General features: G+C 40.4%; 1 protein-coding gene across 3 annotated transcripts; it reads left to right on the top strand.

The window, feature by feature from the left end:
* Positions 1-27,723, top strand: GLT8D2 (glycosyltransferase 8 domain containing 2). Of its 3 annotated transcripts, none has more exons than XM_074326233.1 (10): positions 1-401; positions 10,721-10,768; positions 13,157-13,312; positions 15,253-15,424; positions 18,976-19,093; positions 20,512-20,596; positions 21,217-21,329; positions 23,343-23,509; positions 24,406-24,518; positions 27,402-27,723. In XM_074326233.1, exons 2-10 carry the CDS (start codon positions 10,750-10,752, stop codon positions 27,569-27,571), a joined length of 1,113 nt encoding a protein of 370 aa, XP_074182334.1. In that variant the 5' UTR covers positions 1-401; positions 10,721-10,749; the 3' UTR covers positions 27,572-27,723. The 3 variants fall into 3 exon arrangements, with proteins under 3 accessions (XP_074182334.1, XP_019584054.2, XP_019584053.1); XM_019728494.2 differs by having other exon boundaries at positions 5-401; positions 13,157-13,249; XM_019728495.2 differs by lacking the exon at positions 10,721-10,768 and having other exon boundaries at positions 3-401.
* Positions 27,724-27,881: the final 158 nt, after the last annotated feature.

Raw genomic sequence — 27,881 nt, 5'->3', positions numbered from 1 at the left:
CAAAATGATTTGCACGCAGACTGCTGGACCAGGATGTTGGAGGAAGTCTAGCCCTTTGGAGCAGGCCTGCCCAGCACATCTGGAAGTGGTTTCAAGGGCCGCCTCCCTCCGCCAGCACAACGCCCGCCCCGGATTCCCAGCTGCTTCACCCAGGGGTAGAAGAGAGCGGAGCTGCTCCAAAGTCAGCGCAAGCAAAGGGGGGTGCGGGGAAGGGAGGAATACTCTCTTGGAAACGTCATATTGGCCTGGGCTCTCCAGCCCTTTGGCTTTTCCAATGGGATCTTAGAAGCAGCAGCAGTATGGTGAAGGGCAGCAGCCTGTGACCAGCCACGGTTTGGACACCCTGCCCTGCAGCTCTTCGGGACCGAGGACCCCAAAGCCCTGCCCTCACCGTTCACCAGGTAAACAGAATTTTACGAGCAGTGCAATGTGGCAACCTTCCCATTTTACTCTATAGCAGCCCTTTATTTTGCTACAGACTCAAGAAAGTAAATCAGAGGTAGACTGTCCCACACAAACTTTTGCCTTCAGGAGCCCCAGCCAATGTTTGTAGGATTCCAAAGGATATTTTTTTCTTTTTCTTTCTTTCTTTCTTTTTTTTTTTGCCATCATAGCAAATCCAGGATACTCAGTGTGCAAGTTTTTCGTATACTATACTTCTTTTCCAGGCCTGGGTTTATCCCCACCCACACCAAAAGGTGTGATTTACTATTTGCATCATATTTTAAGCATGGAAATCCGTGGTTAACTAGGGCACAGATTAATGCTAGTCTAGCATTTAATGCAGGTACATTTCTGAGCCAGAACAGATTTAATTGATCGGTGATTCATGTTTTCAGAATCTGTCCTAGAAAGCTGTTCTGAGGGTCCCAATCCCCCAAAAAAGAACTGGCAAGTGTGAAAATCTAAATCAGGCTGATAGTATAGACATAGAGTTTGGATTGAAAATGCTTTTTAACATTCAGAAAATGTCTTATGCTCACTTTATGAGCAAGTGTAGTATGCTGGAAAGCCTGATATACCCTAATGTGTAACTTACGACATAAGGAAGGATAGTTACTACAAGAGTAAAGAGAGAAAGGAAGAAAATAGGATGATATCTAAACATCTGGTTGTGCTGTGGGGAAAACCTCAGTCCTCTTAGCAGTTTGGCCTTGTGCAGCTAAATATCCAGTGACATTGTTTGGTTGGTTTTGTCTTTTCCACCAAATGTTTTGGTGTCACATTTCTATACAGTATGCTCTTTGTTACAGTATCCTCTTTGTGTTATGTGATGACATTCCAGCCCTCCCTCTAATGCAATTAGAAGTCAAGTGGTGTGGTGCAGTGGTGAGAGCATGGGTCTGGGGTCTGACTTCCAGAGTTGAATCTACGCACTGCCACTTACAAGCTTTATAAGCGTTGACTCTGCAGGAGTTAACTTGTCTGTGACTCTGTTTTCTTATCTGTAAAATGGGAATTAAGTGAAATCCTTTGTCTAAAGGATTTGTGGAGTAGTGAGTTCTCACGGAAGCTTAGCTTCTCTGGTGGTGCCAATGACTAAGATGGTGATGGTGAAAATGACCATTTACCCTCCACTGGGCAGCAGCCTTGCTTTTGCCACCTCATTCCCTCTGATAGCCTGGTCACCCCGGTGTTTCTCCTGTCCTCATATGTTGTCTGTCCGGGGCCCTGCTTTCTTCCTTCCTTCAAACAGCTCTCTGCTTTTTCCCTCTAGCTCTCTTTATTTTTTCTTTGTTTTCCTTCTTTCCTTGCTGAGGGAAAGACATACTTATTACATCATAGCCCTCATAGTTTTGATTTCTAGTTCCCAGGCGCATGATTCTAAAGACTTCTTTTAGTTCATCATTTGCCAACGAAAGTCCTGCAGAAGATAGTGCCATGGGAAAATGAGCTTTGTGAACCATGTCACCCTTTCAGAAATCTCAAGGCATAATGGCCTTTTAAAGGTTCTGAGAGGCCGGCCCGGTGGCTCAGGAGGTTAGAGCCCCATGCTCCTAACTCCGAAGGCTTCCGGTTCGATTCCCACATGGGCCAGTGGGCTCTCAACCACAAGGTTGCCAGTTCAACTCGAGTCCCACAAGGGATGGTGGGCTCTGCCCCCTGCAACTAAGATTGAACACAGCACCTTGAGCTGAGCTGCCTCCCAGATAGCTCAGTCGGTTGGAGTGCATCCTCTCAACCACAAGGTTGCCGGTTCGACTCCCGCAAGGGATGGTGGGCTGCGCCCCCTGCAACTAGAAAACGGCAACTGGACCTGGAGCTGAGCTGCTCCCTCCACAACTAAGACTGAAAGGACAACAACTTGACTTGGAAAAAAGTCCTGGAAGTACACACTGTTCCCCAATAAAGTCCTGTTCCCCTTCCCCAATAAAATCTTTAAAAAAAAAAGGTTCTGAGAAGTCCTGCAGTAGAGAATTCTGCTTAAACTTCTTTAGCACAGTGGTTCCCAGTTGACCCCCGAACCATTTTATCACATCACATTGATTCACATTCCTTGGAGCACGTTCTGCAATATCCTATTCTGGCCACATCTGTTTTTATTTTGGTTCCTCTTATGGACATCCTACTTCATCACGGCCCTGGTAAATACCCATGGGACATCTTCTTCTTTCTTCCCTAGTCAAGGACATAAGACTGATCACGTATGCCATGTTGATATCTAGAAAATCTGGCCAAAAGTGAAGAGTAGGGATCATTAAACTTTTCCTGCAAAGGGCCAGATAGGTGATTTTGTGGGCCATATGGTCTCTGTTGCAACTAATACCTGCTCTTATAGAGTGAAAACAGTCATAGGCAAAATATCAAATAATATATCTGGCACTGTTCCAACCAAACTTTGTTTACAAAAACCAGTGATGGGCAGGATTTGGCCTGGGGGCTGTAGTTTGCTGACACGTGGTCTAAAGCCATTTGGTGGAAGAACACCTCATTCCCACACAGCAGAAAGCAACCTGGGTCCTACCGTGCTGAAAACTCCCTCACCTGGCTTCCTGTCCTGTGTATTTTGATGGATCTTGAGTAATCCTTTCATGTTACAGCAAAAGTAAAAAGGCCAAAGTGTTTCGTTAGAGCCCAGATTTCTGGGTCCTGATTTTGTCCTTTGTCTTTCTTCAGGTGAACCTTTTCTCTTGTCCTGTTCGTGACTCTGTTGCTTGCCTGGTTTAAGATGAACTGCTCTGTTAAATGTGTTTTACAGATGTGAGAACTTTAGGGTGCAAGTCTTACGGCGTTAAATTAAATCACAGAGCTTATGTCAGTTGCCTGACACATAATGACAAGTCAGCAATGGAAAGTGGTTGGCTTCTAGTAGCTATTAAGGTGGTGAAGAATGCGAACTAAGAGCCAGGCTGCCTGTGTGTGAATCCTGGCTCTGCCACTCATTCGTTGTGTCACCTTGGCAGGTCCTTAACCTTTTTGAACTTCAGTTTCCATATTGGTAAATTGGGGATAATAACCTGATAGGATTGTTGTGAAGTAAATATATATATATATATATTTAGAACCATGCCTGACACACAGAAATTGCTCTGTGTTACCTATTATTACATGTTATTTATTTAATCTGTAGAACAGTCCCATTTTACACATTGGGTTTTATAAATGCCCAAGATTATACAGCTAAGAAATGGAGCAGAACCAGGAATTCAAAGTCAGCTCTTTCTAGTAACAAAGTCCATGATAATTCCACTCAGGTACATGCCCTACCAGATTTAAGTCATTCAACAATACCTTTTAGAAGCCCCCTCTTTTAGCTTCCCCTTTGAATCCCAGGGCCTTCCCGATTCCTTCCTACCTGAACCCGTGGCAGACATGATTAATCAATCATAGCAGGTTTGTTTGTTTTTTCATCTAGTCAGCTGAGGGCTTTAGATTCCTTCTCAATTTAGCAATACTAAAAGTCCTACCAACTGATTCAGGTTGGCATATAGAATAAAACCTATCAGGGCCTCTGATTTGGGGAATATTTTTCTCAAGAGTCCTTCCTACTTTTGCCTTTTCTTCTGAGACAAAGACAATCCCCTTAGCCACTTCCAGGTCTTAAAACATTTTCTGCAGATTTGGCTACAAGCCCAAACTCCTTTGTTCATCTGGTAAAACAGTGCCTCAGGCAAAGTCTTCAAAGGCCTGTTTTTAAACTTAATGGTCTCTTGTCAGGGCCAGCCCAATTTCCTAAGTTCTCCTTTTCTTCCTAGTCACATGCCCTAGGACCTCAGCCTTCTTTCCTCCCATCTTTAAAGCTGCCACCATCCCCTGCCTTGCCTAGGGAATTCCTCTGTCCATCACTGGGTGTGCGGTGACTCCCCCGCTCCATCCTATTTTTCAGTTACAGTTGACATTCAGTTTTATTTTATATTAGTTTCAGGTGTACAGCATAATGGTTAGACATTTGTATAATTTATTGCCGTGATCCCCCTTATCAGTCTAGTACCCGCCTGGCACTATGCTATCTTGAAAACAAGCGTATGGGCTCTTAAACGCTAAAGGCTTGACTATTTATTACTACATGGAAACCACAACACAGAGTCACTCAGCCTAGGAAAGTTTACAAAGGCGCAGGAGACACAGTTCTGGAGCTCCTTGTTGTGACGCGAAGAGAAAGGCAGGTAAGAAGACGAGAGCCCTCTGCTTTTATTGGTAGAATGGGACCATCCCCTCCTTCTGGTTTTCTTCCTTAGTGAAGGCATGCTGACTCCTTTCTCCCTGAGATGGAAGAACAAAGAAGAGCCTCTTCCCCTTTCTTCCTCTCCCCTGTTTCTCACTCATTCATCCCACACACATTTATTGAGACACACAGAGGTGGGGTAAGTCACAGGCCCTCTCTTGAATCCTCTCATGATCCACTGGAAGACAGGCACGTCCATAATCTTAGAACACAGCGTTCTAAGTACAGGGATAGGACTAGGAATGGAGATCAGGAGAGCACCCAGGCAGGGTAATCAGGTAAGACTTCCTGAAGGAAGCGATGCCTGAATTGAGTCTTTAAAGCAAAAGTAGCAACTTGCTGGGGAAAGAGGAAAGGAAAGGGCAGTTCAGGCAGAGCAGACTTCATGAACCAAAGTCCAGAGGCAAGGAAAGCATAGATTTGGTGTGGAGGATAGTGGAGGGCTTTGGAGATTAACCTTCAAGCAGTTCAGCTTGAACAGAAGGGGTGGCATGGAAGACCTTTGGGCATCTTAGGTTCCAACCTTAGCTTTTGGTAGTGGGTTTCCAGTGAGGGGCTTTAGGCAGGAAAGGGACACTCAGAATTGTGTTTTAAATCAGTCAGTAGACTTCTACAAGTCAACTGGCTTGTCTTTTTAAAAAAATTTAGGTCATGAAAAATAAAAAGGCAGTGTGGGGTGGGCTGGGCCTGATCAAAAGTAAAAGAAACTAAAGATACGACAACCAAACTAGAAAAGGTGATATTGGAACAATGGGGGAAATTTGCTAATGGACTGCTGATTGGATGTTGTTAAATTCATGTTTTTTCTAGGTGTGATAATGGCATTGTGGTTTTATAGGAGAATGTCCTTGTTCTTAAGAGATGCATGCTGAAGTATTAGGAGGTGAAATGTCATGATATCATGATGACATGACATCTATCTATCTATCTATCTATCTATCTATCTATCTATCTATCTATCTATCTATCTATCTATATGAGAGAGCCAGAAGAAATAAAGCAAATATAGCAACATGTTAGCAATTGATGAATTCATTGTAGGGTGTATGAAAGTTCATTCTTTCAGTAAACTTGAACTGTTTCAAGTGATAAGAAGGAAAGGAAAATGGAACAAAAAACTAAGGGTACTCGTACTGCATGTATCAAATTAATTTAACATAATTATCAAATGACAAAAGTAGTCACTGTGGCAGTTGTACCAATGATAGCTTAGGGAAGGAAAGGGACCAGAAATTCTAGAGGCAGGAAGGCCAGGTGGGAAGTTATCGCAGAGAGAGGGAGTGAGTGAGATGAGGCAGGGTAGGAAGGGGATGGATTTAAGGAACACTTACGCGGTGAAATTGTAGGAATCAATGATTGACTGAATGTGGGACTGGGAGGGAGAAGGTGAAGAGGACGCTCAGAGAACACCAGAGAAGGAGCTTCTATAGGCGAGGTGCTGTGGACGTATGAGATTTGAGGTGCGCGTGCAACATCCTAGAGGAGAGGATCACATGTGCACCCCTTCAGTCTGTAAATACTTTTGAGGGTTTATATTGCCAGGCACTTCTGCTGGGCATACGGGTATGTCAATGAACAAAACAGACAAAATTCCCTGCCTCCATCTAATGTTGGGAGGGCAGACAATAAATCAGTAATGAAACAAGCAGTATGTCAGATGGTGGTGCACGCCAAGGAGAAGCGATTTATGTATTGCTGGGATTAGGGGCTTCTGACTGAGAGTCTGAGGGAAGTGAAAGGGCGAGCCATGTGGATGTCTGGGAGGAATGTTCCAGGTGGAGGGAACAGCATGCTAGGTAGGGAACAGCAAGTGTGAAAGGCTCTGAGGCAGGAGAATGTCTGGCATGGAGGCCAGTGTGATCCTGTAAGATCTTGTAGGACACTGTAAGGACTTTGGCTTTTACTCGGAGAGAGACAGGGAGGCCTTGGTGTGGAGCTCCGCCAGCCATGTCCAGGAAGTGGGTAAAGGAGGAGAGAGACAGCAGGGGGTCTGCACCTCCTGTGCACCCAGGCCTCGTTCCGCATAGGAATGATTACTACGGTGCATTTCCTCCATGAAGGAACTCTGTTAACCCAGAAGCTGCTCTCTGGGGCTCTGCCCCAGACATTCCGGTTTCTCTTGGCCCCAAAACTCTGCATCGTATTCTACGCATTCTGAAGATGTCCCGTGGCCGTTTCCTCCAGCTCTCGTCCCTGACTTCCTCCCTCGGTTTTCTACCTCCTTACAACTCTGATCCCTCTACCAAATCCACATGATCTAGGAGCTGCAAACGTTCCTTGAGCACCTACTTAACCTATTAAACGCTTCTGACTGCCAATACCAGAAATACCAATCTACAGAAGCTTAAACAGAAAAAGCCACTAGCACAGATGAGATGAAACTGAAGAGGGAGAGAAGGAAGCCAGTCAGCCATGCCCAATCTTCATACAACTTCATATATTTTTAAAAATTAAAGAAAGCAGGCTGTCTTTTGTAAGTAAGGACTTCATTCTGCCTCGTATTCGAAAAGCAGCTTAAAAGGTTTTCTATAAGAATCTGCTTCAGGAACTCCCCTCCTTGGCTCACCACTGCTGTGCCTTGCAATTAAATGTGCCATTATCAGTTTCCGGAAGCTTTTGTTTTATTTTAATGAGATTTTAGAGTTGGCAACATGCTGGACAGGGGAGAGATGGGCACCCCCCTCCTCCGATGAGTCAACACTTACTGTTTCTCTGATTCTGGCAGGATCTCAGTAGGTAGAGTAACAGAGCACTCACGGGCAAGCAGACCAACCTGCCTGTGAGCTGTGAAACTTCATCAGCACACAGTGACATCTGTTACTTGGAACCCAACTCACATGCTTTCTGGAGTAGCCAAAATGGCCCTTCAACAGCTCCAGCACCTCATGGTGAAAAGCATGGGCATTGAAGTCAAGAGCCCTAATTTCAAATCCCTGCTCTGCCATTTACTAGCTGTGTGATTTTGAGCAAGTTATGGAACCTCTTTGAGCCACGTTTCCTCATTTGAAACATGGAAATAGTAATATATGTACCTGAAAAATGTTGGAAGAATTACAGGAGATAATATACATAAGTAGTCAGTATAGAGCTGGATGCAAATGAAGCTTTCAATAAAGGTAGGTGTTATTATCTGGCCCCTGCACACTTCTTCCTATATGGGCACACCATTTATTGGATTCTTGTTGGCAAGAAATTGAACCTCATTTCAAGGCAGTTTAAGGGGGAAAAGGGGAAATGTCTTGGCTAACTGGGACACTCAAGGAGGAGCTGGTCTCAGGGAGTCAGAGCTCGGATCATTCTGGTCTTCCCTTCATTTTCTCCCGTGGTACTGGATGGCCTTCCTTCGTGGAGTGGAGGGGCTGGGGGCATGTGGACAAAGCCCATTCTAGCCTTACATCATCTCAAGAAGTTAGCTGAACGCATGTCATCTACAGTCATAGATGGATTAAGTACCTGAATCAATCTCAGAAGAATTCTAAGTACTGTGCAGTTTTGACTCAATTCTTTCCCAGGTGCAAGAAGGGGAGAGAAGGGTCGCTTCAGCAAATGTGCTTAGACCTCTGAGTAGACAGTCTCTATCCTGGGAAAATAAAAGGGACACTGTAGCTGGTTGTTTACAGTGAATTAAAGACTTGAATCTAACCCCTGTTGAAGAGTTCCCCCAGATCACTTCCAATCAATTCTCACAACACTTTGGTTCGTGAAGAGACCCTGGGTACTGTGACCTCCTGCCTGTCCTCATTGGGTCCCCAGGCACCTTGCTAATTTCAAGAGGGTATTAGTCCCAGTTCTCTGCCTCAAGTCAAACTTCAAGTTCAGAAGTTCCTTTGAAGGACCATAATTGAGAAGGATTAACTTAATTTAAAATAAACTTTGAGTTTTCAAGACAAATTGTTATTTATAGCAAATTAACTTTTTCCCCCTAACACAAAGGAAGTCCGTTTACAGCTCCTGGGGTGATGGGCAAAATGCCACAAAGGAGTCAAAGAACATGCAAACATGACAAAATTGAATTCAAGATGGAAATGATTTCAAGATGGAAATGAATTTTATAATCTAAAATTCTTTTCTAATGGTTTAACTCCAGCTATCCCCTGCTTCTCCCGATGCCCACTGCTTCTTTTAATGACTATATAAGGTAACATATATTATATATTGTGACTATATATTGTAATGAGCATATAGATAAATTATGAACTGGGACAAGCAGGACACAGTTGTCACAGATGTGTTTTGAGAACAGAGAGTTTGTTAGCACCCTTGGATTTCAGCACAAATAAAATACTCCAGAATATTAGTAAAAGATATGGCTTGAATTTGAGGAAATATTTGGTTGAAACTTTTTCATGATGTATCAGCCCTTTTCTAGCCTCCTTAAGCCTGGCGCTACTTTGAGCACATTGTTGAATCTCTATTTGATAATAGAACTCACTTTTTAGCCCCTGGTGGCTATCCAGGTCTATACTCCAAGTATAAAAAATACTTTTGTAGAAATACCATTTGTGTTTCCATGGGTGAAGCACGCTTTCTAATTATGGAATATCACAAGAGGAAATTTATGGAAATCTAGGAAGGCACAAAGAAATTACTTTGTCAGCATGTATCAAATATCTTGGCAGAAAAGATAGTTCTCATAAGGCTAACTTTTTATTCACTGGAAAAGCATTTGGCCTCTTCTGTTCAAAGAATTTGTTCCTGGATTATATTTAGTTGATAGGCCTCTTTGCCTTGAATTTGTCTCATGCAAAGCCAAGGGTTCTGTGTAAAAAGTAAAAAGTTGGTCTGGTAGAATATGAGAATGGCCGAAGATGTGACAGCAACTCCAGTTGCTTATCAGAATATGCATTGTGTGCGTGTATGTGGGCGTGCACGCGTGTATTTAGAATCCCATGTGTTTAGCTGTTTGAATAGATAATCCATTCATGTGAGTCAATATCCTATAGGTGCCAAGGCTGCTGTTTATTAGTCAGAATACACCAGTGGGACACCGGTGGTGCCCATTTTAATTGATTGGAGCCAAGAGCCATACTGGTGATTAAATAAGTTCAATATAAGCTCTGTAAGAATATCGAGTGAACAATCTCCCTCTCTTTTGTGTCTTGGCCCCTTCCTTATTTTATGTAATCTTTGATATAGAAGCAGAAGGGCTTTTCAACATTGGTTTATATGAAGTTGTATAAAGGTGGGTATTTTCATAACTTCAAGTAGTGTACAGCAATGCAAAGCTGACAACGTTTACCCCAAATCTGTCTCTGGCTTCTCTCAAGCCTTCCTTTGAAGATGACTTTCCTCTGATCAAATGCCATCTCCTCCATGAAGCTCTCCCTGATTTCTCTTCCTGATATACACTCTACCTCTGATGATTTTTATCCCAACGCCTCCGTTGTTTCCTTCATCGCACTTACCATAATGTAATGATTTTATTTGTTAAATCTTCGTATCTGTTTTCCGCTGTGGGTTGAAAGCTCCACAATGATAGAGACCAGGACAGATTTGTTCATTGGTGCATCCCCAGTATGTAGCACAGTACTGGGCTTTTGTTAGGATTTTAATAAATACTGAATGAATGAATGAATGAATGAACGAATGAATTTAGTGTAGGTGTGCCCCTCTCAGGGTTGGCTCTGTCTCCACAAGGAATTCCTGAAGATGTAAAAGATTCCTTATTAAAGGAATGAAATTATAATAGGGAAAAAAGGCATGGGTTGATAGTTTAGTTCAAGGAGACCTTGTGTGACACCATTTTCAATTAGCGCCATCTGATCTACCAACGCAGAGGGCTCTTTTTGGAGAAGGTTAAAAAAAAATAACATGAAGACAAAGATTACCTTTTGGGGGCCGTTTGTACAGTTTGTATAGCCAGGGAAATTAATTTGAAGAGGTGAGCTACACATTCAAGAAATATTTAGTTTCCAAAATTCTAGATTCAGGACAGTAAAGAATGATTGCACAATTCACCACATCTCAGATGGTCAAAGATGTAGTCCTTAAGAATTGTATGATGACTTTTGGGTTGATTCACTGTTAAACAAAGTTTTATTCTTTAATCCACAGGTCACAGTTTTTTATCCACGTGAACACAAATGGCTTTGTTACGAAAAAGTAAGATGACAATTTTTGAAAACCATGATTAAAAAGAGATTCTGGAGGGCTGTTTGATGCTGGGTCTTGGCTTTTTTTTTTTTTTAATCAGCTTTGATTTTCATTGCTAGTTCTCCCATAGGCCGTTCTTGGCATTATTTCAGGATGATTCCTGTGGAAAGTTGTTAAGTATTTTAGTCAGAGGTACACTTCTCATGAGAGGGATCATATGTTTCTATAAAATTTGCAAATATTTATTTTTTTCATTCTAAATATTCATGTTTCTGTCTAATTTAGCATTTGTAATTTTACATTATTGTTTTTAAAGACTCACCTGAAGTTATATAATCTCAGACCCCATCAAAACCCTGATTTGCCTGATTTTAGATCAAGTAGTTTGTGAATCTGGGGAAAAACATAGTAATCTAATTGTGTTACTGTTACCCCCAGAGTAGAGTTGCCCAGTGTAGCAGATGAAAAGATAAGATATCCAGTTAGATTTGAATTTCAGATAAACTATGAATAACTTTTTAGTATAAGTATATCCCAGATATTGCATGGGACATACTTATAGTAATAATAATAATTTAAAAAAACCATTTTATCTGTCAACTCTACATTAGCAGTAACAGCCGTGGTTGAAAGGGTCAGATGGTAGTGACATTGAGCCACAACCCCAAACTGGCTGTGGAAGGTGAATGTTAATCAGATGTATTGATAAACTACAGAAATTTGTCCCTTATCTTCTCTATAGCTTTTTTTGTTTGTTTTTTGTTTTTTTTAGTTGAGTCTAATATGTGGTTGTCTCTGGCTGAATCTGATAAAGCAGAGGCAGAGAGGAGCTGGATGTCAGCCAGGTGGAATCATTGGGCCTCAGAATGTAGCTCTGGAAAGCATTGTTAGAAACTGTCCAACTCCTTCATTTTACAAATTTTACATATGTACAGACAAAAGCTTAGGGGCCAGAAAATAGATTTGTATGAGGCTAATAAATGTTAAATATCTTGCACACAAAAAAATAATAATACATGACAATTATAAAATCTTTATTGGGCTTACATTGCTTTTGTTAAGTCTCAAAATACCACTGTGAGGTAATAATTATTATTACAATTCCCATTTAGCAGATGAACAAACTGAGACTTAGATTAAGTAACTTGTCCAAGGCTACACAGCTAGGAAGTAGTAGAAATGAGATTTGAGTCTGACTTCAAATCCCAGCTTTTCCCCCTCTACCAAGATTTCCCAAACTGCAGGCATTTGTATACCACATATGGCAATGTAGTGCCTTCACTATTTTTCATCATTTGTGTTCCTTTCATCCTGTGCATGATTATTTTCTTTATTTGACTCCTTTAAAAAACGATCAGTGTACTTTATAGTAGAAAGTTTATATCCTTACTGTTGATAGAAAAAGAGTTATCTCCTATCTTAAAAAGGCTATTGTACAACTATATATGATTAAAACAATGTTATTCAATTCTGCAAAGCTTTTGTTGCCTGCCTGCATATGAAATTAGGACTGGCTTTTCACACTGTGATTTAATGTTACTTAAATCACTGCCATGGTTACTTAATGCTAAGATGGTCTCCTTTTAACTTAACTGCCTCTTTAAAGGCCCTATATCCAAATACTGTCACATTCTGAGGTACTAGGAGTTTGGGCTTCCACATATGAATTTTAGGAGTTATAGACAATTCAGTCTATAACACTATTTAAATTATGCCTCAATAAAACTGTTTTAACAGAGAGAAAGGAAGGAAGTTATACAAGGTCAAATGTTGTCTAAACACAGACCTCCTAAATCATTTCTGGCATAATCGGTGGTATGTGCTCCATCCTTCTGAAAACACTGCCCTACACCACTCCACTTCCCAGTAGATCTCAGGGGCGAGTGTCAGTATTCTGGAACAGATGCTCCTGGAGGCTTAAAACTGGAAGAGGTATAGAGGTCTTCCAATCTCTTACCCAAGGCAAGAATTTTCGGTACGTCCTCCTTGACCGGTGGTTGAATTAACTGAGAAGAAGCTGGGTTCTGATGGCTAAGAACATGTACTCATAATAAACACTGGCTCATCATAAGTGTTACATAAATGTTGGCTATGATTCGAAACAAAGTGTTCATGCACAGAAAAGGCAGCCTCGTGTAGACCTTACGGTTGTAACCTCTGTTATCAGACTGCCTGGGTTTAACCCTGGATCTTCCTTAAACTACTTATGTGTGTCCTTGAGCATCAGCAGTTCCCCAGGTTAACTCTGCACTCCGCATGCGCTCTGCTTAAAGGAAGGTCCCAGACCCCCACTCCTGTGTATGTCACGGGAGGAATCTGCTCACGTGGTTGTGCTAAACTTTTCCACAGTTTCAGCTTGACGGGTTAAACTTGAACATGTTTCTATTTTTATTTCAGTTAATCAGGTGTTGCTGTTCCTTCTGATTGTGACCCTCTGTGGGATTCTGTATAAGAAAGTACATAAGGGGACTGTGCTCAAGAATGAAGCAGGTATGCTAAGTAAAATAAGCCAGTCACAAAAAGACAACTACTGTGGGATTCCACTTACATGCGGTACTTAGTTAAAATCATAAAAACAGAAAGTACAATGGTGGTTGCCAGGGGCTGGGGGAGGGGAAAATGGGGAGTTATTGTTTAATGGGTGTAGGGTGTCAGTTTTACAAGATGAAAGGTTATGGGGATGGATGGTGGTGATGGTGGTACAACAATGTGAATGTACTTAATGCCACTGAACTGTGCACTTAAAAGTGGTTAAGATGGTAATTTTATGTTATGTGTATTTTACCACAGTTAAAAATATATTGTAAAAAAAAGAATGAAGAAGGTAAGCAGGCATGCAATCCATCAAGATGGGATACCTAGAAACTCGATTTAAATATGTCCTTTTGAGTCCTTTGAATAGTTGGGCTCAGAGACAAGCATCATGAGAGACATGTACATCAACTAATGAATAGATTAAAAAAAAACCCAGTATATTCATACAATAAAGTACTTTTCAACAATAAAAAGGAACAAAGTACTGATATGTTTGATATGGGTAAACTTCATAAACATTATGCTAAATGAAAGAAGCCAGACACAAAAGACCACATATTGTATGATTCCGTTTATACATATTTTCTAGAAAAGGCAAATCTGTGGAGACAGAAAGCAGATTAGTAGTTGCCTGACGCCAGGAGTGGGAGTGAGCTGACTGCAGACTGCCTCAAGGGAACTTTTTGGGGTGTTGGAAATGTTCTAAAATTGGATTGTAGTGGTGGTTGCACAACTCAATAAATTTTCAAAAAAAAAATCACTGAACTGTACACTCACAATAAGTAAATACAAAGATATCTGTATTGTTTGTTAGGACTGCCATAACGAAGTACCACAGACTAGGTGGATCAAGCAACAGATATTTATTTTCTCACAGTTCTGGAGACTGGAAATCCAAGATCAAGGTTCTGGCAGTGTTTGTTTCTTCTGAGGCCCCTCTGCTTAACGGGCAGATGGCTGCCTTCTTCAGTGTTAGAATAAAAAAGAATCGGTGTTATGAAATACCATTCAACAGAGCATAGTGTTGACATGGAAAGATGCCCACGGCATGTTGAGTGGAAAAAAAAATTTGCTGAAGACTATGAAAAGTATGATGGCATTTTGGTTTTAAAATAATATACATTTGTATTATCGGTATTTTGTATCATAGCCAAGGCTCAAAAGAATAATCAATTATTGATCTAGTACATTAATCATGTTTTTCATTTATCTCCTTTTTCTTCCTGTCAACTTTTGAGACACTTGACTAGAGGGCAGATATGGGAAGGAAGATCACAAGCAGAATATCTTATAGCAGTGTAGGCGAGATCAATATTCCAGTTCAGGAAAAAGTTGAGGAATTGTTGAATCAAATGAGGCTTTTCAGTTCTTCACATATTTTTCAACTGTGTGTATATGTTAGGCTATCCGATTGACTTCTGTAAGAAAGTGCCAAAGTAATAGTGACTTAAGCAAAATAAAAGTTTATTTTCTCTCTCAAGAGCAAGTCTGATGTGTCAGTTCGACAATCATCCAGAGCAAGATTCCTTCTTTCTTATGGTTTTAGTATCCTCAACAGGTAGCTTCCCTCTCTTGGTTCAAGATGGCTGCTCCAACTCCTGTCATCATACCAACATTCAGGCAAGGGGAAAGGGGTAAGGAAAAGGGAGAATAAGCAAATTCCTTATAAAAGCAAACTCTGTGATTGCACTCATTACTTTCACTAACATCCTACTAGTCAGAACTTGATCACATATAGCTGCAAAGGAGTCTGGAAAAATAGTATTAGTGGTTGGCTATTTTGCCAGCTGAAATTTCAGCATTCTGTTTCTAAGGAGAGGAAGAGACTGGATACTGGAGAACATTCAGCAGTCCCTTCCACACTGTGCTATCTTCCCTCAGGAGTATGGAAGACAAGTTAAACTGGCTCTACTGTTAAATTCCTTCATGTTCCAAGACATTGATTTTGATGTTTCCAGATGATGACTCTGAGACTCCTGAGGAACTGGAAGATGAGATTCCTGTGGTGATTTGTGCAGCAGCAGGGAGAATGGGTGCTGCTATGGCTGCCATCAATAGCATCTACAGCAACACTGACGCCAACATTTTGTTCTATGTCGTTGGGCTCCGGAACACACTATCTCGAATACGGTAATTTGTTTACAATAGACTTTGGAGTTTTCTACTTTCTTTTGATCTTTCTTGTCTTTCCTTAAATGGATTCCCTTCTTTTTTGGTTTGAGAAATGTCGTTCGAATTAATGAGGGGATGACCTGAGATTTACTTGGTGACCTGACAAATGAGTTGCTTAGCTAAGGGATTTTCAGCAAAACCATAATAATCTGGTTAGGCAATGCATCATTCTGCAGAACTGAATTGTCCAATGAATTGAAGAACCCCAATCTTTAAGCAGTTTATACGAAAGTCTTTCTTTCTAAAATGGTTTCTCTTTTCTCTGCTTTCTTAACCTGAGAGACTATTAATATAATATAATCCTTTTAATATGGCTCAGAATCACCACTAATTGTAATTTTTGAACTGTGAAGTGATCTCTTTCCTACCACACACCACACTAAAAAAATGAATTGGAGCTGGATTTAGAAGAAATAGACAGAAAATTAAATTTTAAATGTATTATAAAAATATGGGGCAATTGTATAATTTTGGTATGGAGACTGACTCCCAGAGCCCAAAAATTGTAAGGAAAAAATTGACGTGTTTGACTGCATAACATTTACACACTTTAAAATAATGAAAAGCAGTATAAAAAGTGAAATTAATTACACAATAGATTAAGCAAAATATTTTTAACATGTATTTTAGACAAAGGATTACTATCCAAAATATGTAAAGAATTCATACAAAATTTTTAAAACATACAAGCATCTAGTAGAAAAATGAGTATAGAATACAGAATATAGAAAAATGAGTATAGACAATTCACAGAAGAAAAAATAGTCAACAAACATGAAAAGATGTTGCATGTTACTAATAGGGAAATGCAAATTAAAACAACAAATACAACTTTTCACTCATTAGGGTGGTAAAAATGAAATAGGACAATAATATCGGGTGCGGGAAAATGGACATACTTATTACCTGTTTACACAATGTGCACTTTGTAAACTGGTAAAGCATTTTGAGAGAGCAGTATGGCAATATCTATTAAAGTGTTATACAAGCATGAATATATATTTTGACTCACCATACCACTTCCACTGTTAGGAATCTGTGCTACAGAAATTCTGGTACATAGTACCAAAATATATGTACAATGTTAATTTTAGCATTATGTGAAATAGTTAAAAAAAACATTGCTAAATGCTTAAATGTCCATCAATGGAAGAATATTTAAATGAACTATGGAATATGATCCAACTATTTAAAAAGAAAGAAGGTAATTTGTGTACACTGACATAGAAGATTCCCAAGGCAGAGTGTTAAGTGGAAAATGCAAATTTTAGTATATCTCATATAGTATGATCCATTTTATGAATATCTTAATTCATTCTGGCTGCTATAACAGGATGCCACAGACTGGGTGGCTTATAAACAATAGAATTTTATTTCTCACATTTCTAGAAGATAGGGAGCCCAAGATCTAGGCCAGCAGATTCCATGTCTGCTAAGGGCCTTCTTCCTGGTTCATAGAGGACTGCCTTCTTTCTGTGTCCTCATATGACATAAGGGGTAAGGGAGCTCTCTGGGGTCTCTTTTATAAGGAGAATGATCCCATTCATGAAGGCTCCACCCTCATGACCTGGTCACCTCCTAAAGGCCCCACCTCCAAATACCAACACATTGGGGATTAGGTTTCAACATCTGAATGTGGTGGAGGGGCGGCGACACAAACATTCTGTCTATAGCAATGAAAATCAAAACCCCCAAACTTTATATGTGTACGTGTACATATGTGTGTTTCTGTGAAGAAAAAGACCTGGAAAGATCTCTTAACTGTTAACAGTGACTATCTCTAGGGAAGATGGAGGAATTGGAGAAAGCAGTGATGAAGGGAAGTTCAAGGTATTTCAAGTGTTATTTCCATCATTTATAATGAGAATGTATTTATGTATGGCTTTTATAATTGGATTTTTGGGTAATAGCACAATTAGGAGATACTACTGAGATATGTAAGACATTTGCTCCTGATCTAAATGGTCCGTGACAGCTGTGGGTTTTGAGAGCTTATACATGCTTTCTAGCTTTTCTGTCTCATTTCTCACTCTTCTTATTATGTATTGTTGCAGATTGTTCTATTAGCTTGTCATGAACAGACCTTTAATTATCTGTGGGTATAAAATCCAGATAACCAAACCCCAAAAAATGGCATGTGTCATGTGTTCTGAGGAAGGGTTTGTACTTGAACAAAAGGCATGAGCTTCAGGACTATATGACATTTGAGCGAGGAATGATTCCAGTTCTTGATTATCCAGTCCACCTCCCCTTGTTTTAAAATATTTTAAAAACTGTTTTCATTGAAGTATGACACAAAAACAGAAAACTGTATAAAGCCTGTGTACAGCTGAGTCATCACAAAGTAAGCACACCCACATCACAACTGCCACGCCAACACTTGGTGTAGTCAGTCTTTTTAACTTTGCTGTTCTGATGAGTCTCTACCAGTATCTCATTGTGGTTTTCATTTGAGGTTCCCTTATTTCTGATGAGGCTGAGCGTTCCCCCCCCACACACATTTTGTGGCCATTTGGATATGAATGTTCGAGTATTTCGTCAATTTTTTAGCTGGGTTGTCTATCTTTTTCTTATTGACATGACTGTTTCCCCCTCACCCCCCGCAACCTCAGCTTTATTGAGATATAATTGACATATAACATTGAGTAAATGGCTGATTTTTTTATGGTTCAGATTTTGCAGACCTAAATTTTGTTGGGAAGATTGAACTCTTTTGTTGATTTTTTAAATTGAACTTATTGGGGTGACCTTGGTTAGTAAGAGTACATAGGTTTCAAGTGTACACATCTATAATACATCATCTGTATATTGCATTGTGTGTTCCCCATCCAGAGTCTGTTCTACTTCCATCGATTTTTAGTCAACAACAAATGCTACCATGTGTGGCTTTAGTCATTGGAAATTTTATTTTGAGGTTATGTCTACCAAGATCTTGTTATGAATTGGATAAAAAGAGAAGTTCTGTAAGACTGAGAAAATGTAAGCGGAGAGGGCAGGGAGTAAGGACGGATGGGAAAGATTGAGAGACAGAGACAAAGGCGAATTAAAATCGTCCTTGGAGTCAAAACAGCAGTGCAGAAATGACTTTAGTCACCATAGCAGGTTGAGAATGTCCTGCTTCATAACATTCCAGAGCTGTTAGCATGTGGCAAAGATAGTACTAGCAACCATAGATGCGGCTTTATAAGCAAGAAGAGACACTTTCTGTTCTTACAGTTCGCTGTGGAGATTATGTAGATCTGGGGAGATATTTGGTTATTGCTGTTTTGTTTCATTTCCTTTGCAGACAGAGTTATGTGAATTTAAAAAATAAATAAATGAAAAAAGCTTTAAAGCCAGACCAGATGGGGAAAGAATCAGAAGGCTTTATAGACTCAACTTGACTAAGGTTGCCGACATTTTGTTTTTTACTTTCTAAGGAGGTAACAGATTGACTCTGAGGCGAGAGGCAAACTGAGGAAAAGTGGGAGGTGTGTACGAGAGGGGTTTTGTTGTTGTCATCTCTTTAGAAAATGGATCGAACATTCTAAACTGAGAGAAATACATTTTAAAGTTGTGGAGTTCAACCCTATGGTCCTCAAGGGGAAGATCAGACCAGACTCATCGAGGCCCGAATTGCTCCAGCCTGTGAGTAGGAACCGTGCACGTGCTGGGGACAGTCCTTGCTGAAACCTTGTTCAGTATGGGAGCCCTGGGATGCAGATGGAATATTTGTGAGGCCTCACCATTGTTAGATCACCACCAAACTCCGCTTATTTGTCATTTATAAGCCACCTGCTCCAGAAAGGATTTAAGATGATTTCCATAAACATAATGAAGTTATTAAAGCAGCATAAAAATTATTAAATGAAGCATAAAAAAATGTAGGATGCATTTTTGTGTGTAACTATGCCTGTGGGGGTGGGGGTGGGGGATCTGGGCCGAGTAGTGAGGCCAGGAAGACATATTCCCAACCCTACATGCTATTGTGTGTACTGTAATTGGACATGAAATTTAGTTTGGAGAATCCCAGCAGCTAAGGAAAAACAGTAGCATGATGGATTACATACTTCCTAGTATTGACTAAGATAATATTTTCAGGAGACACCCACTTTTTTTCTTTTTCTTTTTTTTTTTTGGTTTTCCCCTTCTTCCGCCTCCCCCCACCCCCACACTCTGGTTCAAGCCGTTGTTTCTCAGTCTCATTGTGTAGGACACAACTCTCTGGCCCACGCTGGTATTATGAGCCTTGCGCTACCCCTGGCTGAGGAAGTCAGTGACCTCGGCATTCGGAGCATGGGTGCTCCCACTACCTGAGCCACCAGGCTGGCCCCCCACTTTTTTTCTAGTTTGGGGAATCTTAAAGTATTTTACCACAAGAGTTCTTACAAAAGGGACCCCCCCTCCCCTGCATAAAGAGTGGTGCTTATGGCAAGTACAGAAAATGTAGCCATTTTCTACATATAATTGTTACTGAAATCCATCCTTGAAAATATACTGTATTCTACGCCTTCTAATGACATATCTTTCCTCAATTCCAGATATTTATTATCGGATTGCAAGCTGAGCTGGGACTTTGGATTAAGCCCTGTTGTGGCTAATAATACTCACCCTCAGCCAGTGCTTCTCTGACTTTTTTCTGGTTCAAGGTGCTAAGAGGTTGAGCTTACTATTAGGGATGATGCACGTGTGTGTGTGTAGCTGATTAGTTGACAGTAGTCAAATGAATGAGTGTAGAGGAAGACAGGCAACTTGTGGCCTAAAAGGTTGAGGAGGAAGCCTCTGTGACTCCCACTGTAGCCGTCCATGGAGATGAAATTGGCGACTGTCTGAGCAGCTGAGGGTTTGGATTTAGGAGAAGTGCTATCTGCCAGCACTGGTTTCAGCCCCAGGGTCCAGATAATTCGGGCACCAGAAGCCGAGTGAGGCATCTTTGTAGCCTGGTTTTCTCTGCTGTAAACCTGGAGCTGGGCCAAGGCCATGGTCAAAGCCGACTCTCCAGCAACCCTGGAAGACACTGAGCCATAGCCTCTTCCTTAACATTGCTTCTTTTGTTGTTTTAACAGCTGAACTTTGTTCGATTTTACCTCCCTCTGCTTATCCACCAACATGAGAAAGTCATCTATGTGGATGATGATGTAATTGTACAAGGTATACTCGCCGACTGCCAAGACCACTTGGAAAAGGAGCAGCTGATAAGTAGAAAGACTGTCTCTCTTCATTTTCCAAATAGCTAGCTGCCCAGTGATTTTTGACTGCTTATTAAAGTTGGGAGTATAGTATTGTAAATTCGGGAATATTTTGAAAAGAGAGTTTGATACTCCCCTGGATAGTCCAGTTGACTTTCTGAGAGCCTCTCTCTGATAGTCAAAATCTATGATAAATAGCTTAGTTGCCTTTCCTTTCTCTGCATCCCTAAAACGTAGGCAGACAGTCTCACTGGTGACATTCTTAGAAGTGAGCTAAGTTTTGGTATTTAAATGTTGCCTTCTTTCTCTCCCACATGCAAATCAGATTAGCATTGGTGCGGTACCTACATAGCAACAGAAATAAAGAAATTTGACCAATGCTGATCAGAGCTTCTTATCAAATGGCTTTCCAAATGGATACAAGCTATTCTTATTAAGCAAATTGCCAAGCCACATGACATCAGGGAGGCATCACATACTTCTGCCTCATAGCAAAACTGGGCATTAGTTTCAGCTCTAAGGCTCTATCCAGCCCTAAAACAAGTGCTGTAATATTTTAACTCCTGGTGTTTCTAAATTCAGGTGATATCCAAGAACTGTATGACACTACCTTGGCCCTGGGCCACGCGGCTGCATTTTCAGATGACTGTGATTTGCCCTCATCTCAGAACACAAACAGACTTGTGGGGCTGCAGGTGAGCACACTGACTCAGAAGTCCTACCTTCCCCTGCCACTCTCACCCCTTCTCCTCCCACAACTCAAAATGAATGTAAGCTACACCTTCGAGAACCTGGCCAGTCTGGTCTGCAGAAGGCAGAACACCACAGGGGCCGGGGCTTCCGGTTCTCACCTTAGCGATTCTGGGGCAAGTTACTGAACCCTGTAAGTTCTACTTTCTGTATCTGAAACATGATAATAATATCTACGTTGTTGTGTTTTTGTGACCTGTGATGAAATAACATGATGTCCAAGTGTCCCGTGTATAGTAAATGCGCCAGAGAGGATAGTTGTTATCTAGGTCACGTTTAACCACCCTGTATGTCAGAGATGGTGTTTTCTGTACACGTGATTCACTGAATCTCTGGTTCTATTCTCAAAGCTTTGACCATCGCTTTTTTAAATTTTATTTCAGCAGAGGAAAATACTGATTTTGTTCAAGGGTAAAGAGCTCTTTCCCCTGGTGGAAATGAGGAAAGTTGAACCTATCTGTAATATTGAAACCAAAAGAATGGCTTTAAAATACAATGTGCCATTAAGAATCGAATGCTGTTCTTCAAAACAAGTTTCAGGAAATAATTTTAAATGTCTGACATTTAAGATGTGACACTTTAAGGCTAGACTCTGGGGCCAGACACCACCGTGTCTGGATCTTGACTCCATCACTCAGGGGCTTTGTGATCTCATCTAAACTTACTGTGTGCAATTAATGAGATGCCTGTGGAGTTCTTAGAACAGTGCCTGGCACACAGAACGTGCCCGTATGTGTCCGTTCCTTCCATGCCATATTTGAGCATCCCACTGAGGTGGCTTATGGCAGCCTGTGTGGGTGAAACAGTATGTCATGCCTACTGTTACATTCATTTAACTACCTACTGAGTGCTTGCTATGTGCCTGTACTGTTTTAGGTCCTAGTAAATACAGCAAACGAAACTAAAATGCCTGCCTTTGTGTAGCTTACATTCTAGAGGGAAGACAAGTAAAATACTTATTAGACGTTCAGGATGGAGGTGGGGCTGCATTTTAAACAGGCTCTGCTGAGATGGTGTTGCTGAGCATACACCTGAAAGAGGGAGAAAAACATTCCAAGGAGAGGTAACAGCAAGTGAAAAGGTCCTGAAGCGGGAGTGTGTCCAGTGTCTTAAAGGAATAAGGTCAGCAATAAGGGGAAGAATAAGAGAACCTGGAGAGCTCATGGGAGGGCAGATGGTATAGGGCAGGGCACACCGTTTTAGGAAGTCTCGCTTTTACTCTGAATGAGATGGGAAGCCACTGGAGGGGCTTGGAGCAGATGAGTAACATCGAGACGGAGGGGGGGTTTAAAAGCATGGAAGCAGGGACATGGGTTAGGAGGAGCTTGCAGAAAACCAGTGATTGGTAGTTAAGGCCTGGGGCAGGAAGGCAGCAGTAGAGGCACTGGGGAGTGGTTGGCTTCTGGATCTATTTTGGAAGATGAGACCAACAGATTTGTTCACAGATTTGTATGAAGAGTGAGTGAGAAAGAGGAGTCAAGGATGACCTAATAACCCTGGGGTTTTTGCCTAAGGAACTGGAAGGATAGAGTGACCACCAACTGAGGAGGGGCAGGTTGTAGGACAGCACATTTGGGATAGGATTGGCAGCATTTTGGATGTAAGTGGACTTGCCTCAGTAAGCATCCAGAAGGAGACACTGTGTTCGCAGATGTAACAGGAGCTGGAAATCCAGAGAGGTCAGGGTTATCTGCTCTGACAGTATGTACAGCCACGAGACTGGAGGAGGCTCTCCAGGAGTCAGCACTGGAGAAAGGAACAGGAGCTGGAAATGAGACTAGGGGCACTCAGCCTCTAGAAGCTGGGGAAATAAGAGGAAGCCAGCAAAGGATGCTGGGCTGTGGCCAGTGACACAGGAGGGAACCCAGAGGCACTGCACAGTGGTTTTAAGAAAATTATCATTTTCCAGAAACAAAATATTCGTTGATCCAAAGCATGCATATCCTGTTCCTGTACAGAACACATATATGGGCTATCTGGACTACCGGAAGAAGACTATAAAAGATCTCGGCATAAGCCCCAGCACTTGCTCTTTCAATCCTGGTGTGATTGTTGCCAACATGACGGAATGGAAGCACCAGCGTATCACCAAACAATTGGAGAAATGGATGCAAAAAAATGTGGAGTATGTGGAGACCTCTTTACCATTTTTTCCATGCTTGGGAACAAACTCATTCAATTAATTTTCTATGCATAACTCAGGGGTTAGAAATATTTTATACACATGAGATACTTTCCCACAGAGGCACTGTTGAGAAAGGGGCAGTAGATGAAAACTGTTTTCCAGTAGGTGTTGGTAGAATGTTTTATTTTCTCTCCAACTGCAGCCTTTTATTCTGTCTCACACTGTAGTGTTATATTTTCTCTGCACTATTCTGGCTTCTCACACAATGCGGGGGTTCCCTGGAAGGCGGGCTTCTCCTCTGTGAAGAGTTTGCCTGGGTCATAGGACGCCACCTCCATGGGGGGACATGGAGAGCTTCTGAAGTTCCAAAACTCTTCCTGTACCAGATTCCGTGGATTTATTTTTAAGCATTACTTTATAAAGGCAACTTTGTTTCTTAGGGTTGAAGTTTTCAAAATTTATCATTTTTCATTATTGAAGTTTTAAATGGAGAAAATTAAACTAACTACAACCACTATAATCATGACATTGTATTTCCCTTCTTTTTTTCTGGACACTTTTAATACTATGTAATCTTGAATTTGTGAATAAAGTTATTCTAAATAATGTAGGATCAGAATTTGATCTGTTTGCCATAAAAAAAGCCCAAGAATTAAAATGGCAAAGTATTAGCACTCTGTGTGAATGTAGGTGAAATACATAGAAGTTCATGGTATTCTTTTCACAATTTTGTGTAGATTTGACAATTTTCAAAATAAAAGTTGGGGAAAAATGAAAGGCTATAGTTTTGTTATATAGTGAGAGGCTGTCCTACATCTTTTAAAATTATTAGATTCTACCTTATCTGAGTCTTTGGGGCTCCAGACCAAATGTTGCTTTTCTATTCCTTTTCTTAGGGAAAATCTCTACAGCAGCTCCCTGGGAGGAGGGGTGGCCACTTCCCCAATGCTAATTGTGTTTCATGGAAAATACTCCACAATCAACCCCCTGTGGCACATAAGGCACCTGGGTAAGTACTTTAGAAAAACAACGCAAATGAGCATTTTATAGACTCAGTGAGCACCAAGGTGGGGAAAACGTGCTATAGCACCAGCTTCCTCAATTCAAATCCTCCTAGGTGACCTTGGAGATTACCTTGGACACATTTTTTAATCCTCACTGCTCAAATTCTGCAAATACAGCTGATAAAAATGGCCGACTGGAGAGGTGTGTTTCTAGGAATGCATGAAAAGCAATTAGACTCATGCTTAGCATACAGTATGTGCCAGATAAACATTAAGATAGAACTTTCACTGTCAAATTTTTTTCCCATGCCTTTATTACACTTTTGCAGTAGCCAGAGTAGACAAAACTGAATGAATTAGCATAATGGCTTTGATGCATTCAGGTAGCTGACAGTTTATCTAAGTTGTCTACTAGTGGTGTACTATGCAAGTCCCTTAGCAATCTCTCTTATTCCCTCTTCACTACAGGAGGGCAGGCTCTAGGATGTGGGTTGGAACCCCCGACTCCGCTATTATGATCTTGGGCAAGTTACTCAACCCCTGTGTGCCTTAGTTTCCTTTGTAAACTGAAGCTTACAGAACCTTATAAAATTTTTTCTTTAATATATAAGGAATAAATTACCTAATACATGTAAATTGCTTAGAATAGAACCAGGCACAGAAGACATTCACATTCACCCAACATGTGGCCACAAGCCATGAGCCAAAACCACTGAGCTTGACCCGTTTATAAATTTAGAAAGGTTCTGAACTTAAGAAAGGTAATGTGGTTCACATACTTACATTATACAATACCCCGAGTGGGACCTAGGTTTTGCTGCCATAGGAGTTATTAAAAATCCTTTTGTTTACAGATATTGGGGGATTATTTTAGAATTGGAGATGATTATGGATTTATCTTTACCAGGTGCCTACCACATTGCCAAGAACTGAGCTAAGTTCTGGTGATAAAGGTGAACATTATTTCTAAGAACAATCCTGCAAGGTGGTAGTCCCTTACTCTCCCTTTTAAAAGAAACGACAGACAAAAATGGAAGCTGGGGTCCTGTCTCCCCTTAATGAGTTCCTGTCTCCCCTTCATGATTCTGTATAGATTTGCTTCAGCCTTATTACCAGAATCTTTCCTGATTTTTCTGAGCATCTGTATGCACATAAGAGTGACACAGGGAAGTTAAGGACACTATTTTTCCATCTGATTTCATTTACAGTAATGTTGAGTTCACTGTTAGGTCAAATATCAACATTTCTGTGTAATGAATGCAGAAAATCCCATCAAGGTAGAATGTCTATAAAAAATGTGTAGGAACAGCTATGCGGAGCTTAGATCGATAATGTCAGAGCATGTTACGCTCTTGGAACAGAGACTCAGAATTACATTGTATGAATTATCTAACTTATTGACAAGTAGGAAGGGGCAGGATCTTCCAAGGGGGAAATTCCTTTTTCTTTGTAGAACAGAACCTTTTGTGTACTGAAGGAACTCAGTGATCATTTGAAAAATGACTCGGTTTTAGAGTGTTCTGAAAGAAGAAAGCAATGTAACGCTGATGGGTATTAACTTTGAGTCTAAACGGAGAGACTTAAGATTTTAAAAATTCATGAAAACTATTCAGCTAAAAGCAAAACTGCAAGCCCCTACAGAGTCCTTCAGTCATGGAGCTGAGAGACGTCCTACTTAGTGGAGATTTATCACACGAAGGTGTCTCTTCCCAAATGAGTATTACTTTTGTATAGATTCTTTGGAAGTTGGTGGTTATTCCAATTATGCCACTTCAGCCTGAAATACTGAGTTCCTCTTCTGCAACTGCCCTCACAGACATGTTTATGAGTAACAGAAGACAGTTTCTTGGTTTTTTGTTTTTTCTCACATCGTATGTTAAACTAGAATAACATAATTCTAGATATTCAACATCTCTTTACTCAATGGACTTTCAGTTGTTTTTAAAAAATATCAAATTCCCTTTCTTAGAAAGAAAATTTAACACCATAGAGGATATATTTTTAAACAGATTTACATTCACAAGTTCTTAACGTCCTTCTGAAAGAGATGTTCTAAAACTGTTCTGAGCAACGGCAATATTAGGGTAAATGCATAGTCTCTAAGTGATTACTTATGGGGGAATACTATTCCAATGGAGACAGCTGTTTGTTAAAAAGTAGATCTTTTCTTGGTCACATTTCGTACGGTAAAAATATGACCATTTAAAAGAAAATGTTGCTATATTCAAGGAAAATGTAGAAAAACAAGAACTCCTATAAACGCTGGGTTGGAAGGAAACTATTACAAGTTCTTTTGTGGACAATCTGGCACTCTCCTATCAAAATGTAAAAGGCACACGCTCTTCAATCTAGCAATTCCACTTAGAAGATTTTATCCTATGGATATATTTGTATACCTGCCCAAGACATGCATAGAAGACTGTTCACTGTAGCAATGTTTATGCTAGTGAAGGGACAGAAGCAACCTAAATCTCCTTAATAAGAAACTCCCTAAGTAAATAATCATATATTCAGTCTATGTAGTCATTAAAAATAATTCAGTAAATCCACATGTACTACTGTGGAAAGTTTCCTAAGACAGTAATTTTAAAAGGCAAGTTACAAATACATTTAAAAATACATCTACAGTATGCGTATGTACACACACACATAATATATATACATGCATATTTACATACATACTGCTGTACAGGTAGAACATTACTGAAAGGATTTCATGAGAAACTCCAACAATGGTTATTTTTGAGATTTAGGATGGGTGGTAATTTCATTGTGTACTCTTTGATTTGTTTAATTTTTATGTTTTTCATAATGAACCTGCATTCAATTTTTAATATAAAAATTTTATTTTCTAACAAGCCTATTACTTTTCTCTAAACACAATGAAGGCTGGAATCCAGATACCAGATATTCGGAGCATTTTCTGCAAGAAGCAAAACTACTCCACTGGAATGGAAGACATAAACCTTGGGACTTCCCTAGTGTTCACAACGATTTATGGGAAAGCTGGTTTGTTCCTGACCCTGCAGGGATATTTAAACTCAATCACAACAGCTGATATAACTTGACATTTTAAGTATTTTCTGTATAAAAATGTGGACTTGTCCATTTGTAGCCTACTATAACACCATTCTTTATGAACAGTATCTTTGATAGATATGATCCACAGTATGAAAAACAAAAGCTACTATGTGCATATAGTAGCTTGGATCACACAGGTATTGATTTACTTCCTTAAGCACAAGTGATAATTATGGAAATCAAAATTATGTGAGTGAAATATGTTGTTGGAAAGAAACCCATCTGGGTTTCAGCAATCAATTTGCTGAACTCAATAATAATTATATCTAAAAATTTTTCAAATTTCT

Source organism: Rhinolophus sinicus, linkage group LG02, assembly GCF_036562045.2.
Source record: "Rhinolophus sinicus isolate RSC01 linkage group LG02, ASM3656204v1, whole genome shotgun sequence".
NCBI classification, from domain to species: domain Eukaryota; kingdom Metazoa; phylum Chordata; class Mammalia; order Chiroptera; family Rhinolophidae; genus Rhinolophus; species Rhinolophus sinicus.
The sequence above is the reverse complement of the archived record's forward strand: the minus strand, read 5'-3'. Positions and strand labels throughout refer to the sequence as shown.

Excerpts from the sequence above, each read along its gene's own strand:
- GLT8D2 (XM_074326233.1), top strand. Across the intron at positions 20,597-21,216 it reads TGATGATGTAATTGTACAAG|GTGATATCCAAGAACTGTAT; the intron begins GTATACTCGCCG and ends TTCTAAATTCAG. Across the intron at positions 21,330-23,342 it reads ACAGACTTGTGGGGCTGCAG|AACACATATATGGGCTATCT; the intron begins GTGAGCACACTG and ends GTTCCTGTACAG.